At 37.6% G+C, this 1,833-nt stretch overlaps 1 protein-coding gene across 1 annotated transcript; it reads left to right on the top strand.

Annotated features, from left to right (window-relative positions):
• The first annotated feature begins 920 nt into the window (after positions 1-920).
• Positions 921-1,346, top strand: LOC146916452 (uncharacterized). Its single transcript, XM_085721642.1, has one exon. It carries the CDS (start codon positions 921-923, stop codon positions 1,344-1,346), a length of 426 nt encoding a protein of 141 aa, XP_085577768.1.
• The last annotated feature ends 487 nt before the right edge of the window (positions 1,347-1,833 follow it).

Below are 1,833 nucleotides of genomic sequence, written 5' to 3'. Positions count from 1 at the left end.
AACCAGTGGCAATTGTCAATTTCTGGGTGATAATCTCATATCCTGGGCTAGCAAAAGACAAACAACTATTGCTATGTCTACAGCAGAAGCAGAATACATTTCAGCTGCAAGTTGTTGTACACAACTACTTTGGATGAAACATCAGTTGGAAGACTATCAGATAATTGCCAACATTATTCCCATTTATTGTGATAATACTGCTGCTATTTGTTTGTCTAAAAATCCAATTTTGCATTCAAGAGCCAAGCATATTGAAATCAAACACCATTTTATCAGAGATTATGTTCAAAAAGGAATTTTAGATATACAATTCATTGATACTGAGAATCAATGGGCTGATATATTTACTAAGCCTTTAACTGTTGAGAGATTTTATTTTATAAAGAAAAATTTGAACATGCACTTTGTGTCTGAATAAATGCTTGCTTGCTCCTGAATAGGATTTTAGGTTCTGAAGTAAGTTCAGAAGCTGTGGTCCATCAGAAGCTCTTTATTGAGGTTCTGAGGAAAACATGCTTCTGATAATGACGTCAGAATCTGAAGTTCAGAAGCTGGATTTTATGCTCCTGAATAGTTGAAATAGTGGAAACGTTGGGAGTTACTTTATTTGGTAATTCCTGGCCCACTAACTTGGCAGTTACTCTGAAAAATTCTGACGTGGCTTATCTTTATTGGTGTATAACTTAAAAGGGCAATGATGATTTAATAGCTTTGAAAAGTACTTTCACGTGCCCCCAATGTCATTAATGATATGTTTGTTTGTCTCTTTTGAATTGCAATCGTTTTACTTTTAACACTTTGTCAATTCACACACTACTCACTCACAACAAACACTTTTCTTTCAAACCTCTTGCGAAGTAAGCGCATCTCTCAAAAACCTTAGAACCCTAAATCTTCTTCATCATCTTCAATCTTCATCAATGGCATCCTCAAGCTCAAACCGAAGCGTTCCAGAATTCAATGCACAAGAGGCCCTTGCCTATAGTATCAAAGGAAGAACCATGAGTCTAGAAGAATGGGATTTATTTGTTCAAATAGAAAATCCGGTGGATTTTGCATCACTAGCCTTCCATGACTGTTGGATCAGAAGTTACTACGAAGAACAAGGTCTTATGCCATACTTCAGTATGTTGAATGGACCAACATACGAAGCCATGGTTAGGCATTTCTGGGTGAGAGCATCGGTTTATGACAAAGCTGCATCAATAGCTGAAGAAAGGGAAAAGGTGTTACTCTATCCGAGTCTGAAAGGAAAGACCAGAGAAGAAATGGGTCTTGAACCATTTACTTGCACAGAAATCAGGTCAAGCATCTGTGGTATACCAGTTGTCATTGCAGAATGGTAGATAGCTTCTATACTTGGAGTAGAAGCTTCTGGGAAATATTTAGGGATTGAAACTTCTGGTTCTGAAGAACGCCTCTAGAAAGAAAAGGTAAACATGGCTATGTACAACTCCACGCAGGAAAGAAAGTATGCTGACTTAAGCACTGAGAAGAAGTTTCTTCAGAAGATCCAAAATGAAAATCTACTCCCAAAAGGTGCAAGTGATAAACCTACCTTGGCGCAGAAAGTTCTACTTAAGCATTTCATCAAGAAAGAAAAGGTGAATATGCTCAAATACATGTTCAAACACTTGATTGATAATCTGAGAAAGAGTCAGTTGCAGAAGAGACCCTGGGTACCTTATGGAAGGCTCTTATCAGAAATTTTCTATCAAGGAGGGATTTTGGACAAGCTCAGCAGTATTGAAGCCTACACAGATAAGCTGCTTGACACTAAGACTGGAAAGTTCATTAATGCTCATACACTCAAGCAGATGAAGCTGATCAAGT

The sequence above is a fragment of the Medicago sativa genome, chromosome 6, assembly GCF_051527215.1.
Source record: "Medicago sativa cultivar Bolivia chromosome 6, Bolivia_mono, whole genome shotgun sequence".
NCBI lineage: Eukaryota > Viridiplantae > Streptophyta > Magnoliopsida > Fabales > Fabaceae > Medicago > Medicago sativa.
This window is presented reverse-complemented; position numbering and strand designations above follow the sequence as displayed.

Bases quoted from the DNA above. Each gene is read 5' to 3' on its own strand.
- LOC146916452 (XM_085721642.1), top strand. From the start codon at position 921: ATGGCATCCTCAAGCTCAAACCGAAGCGTTCCAGAATTCAATGCACAA.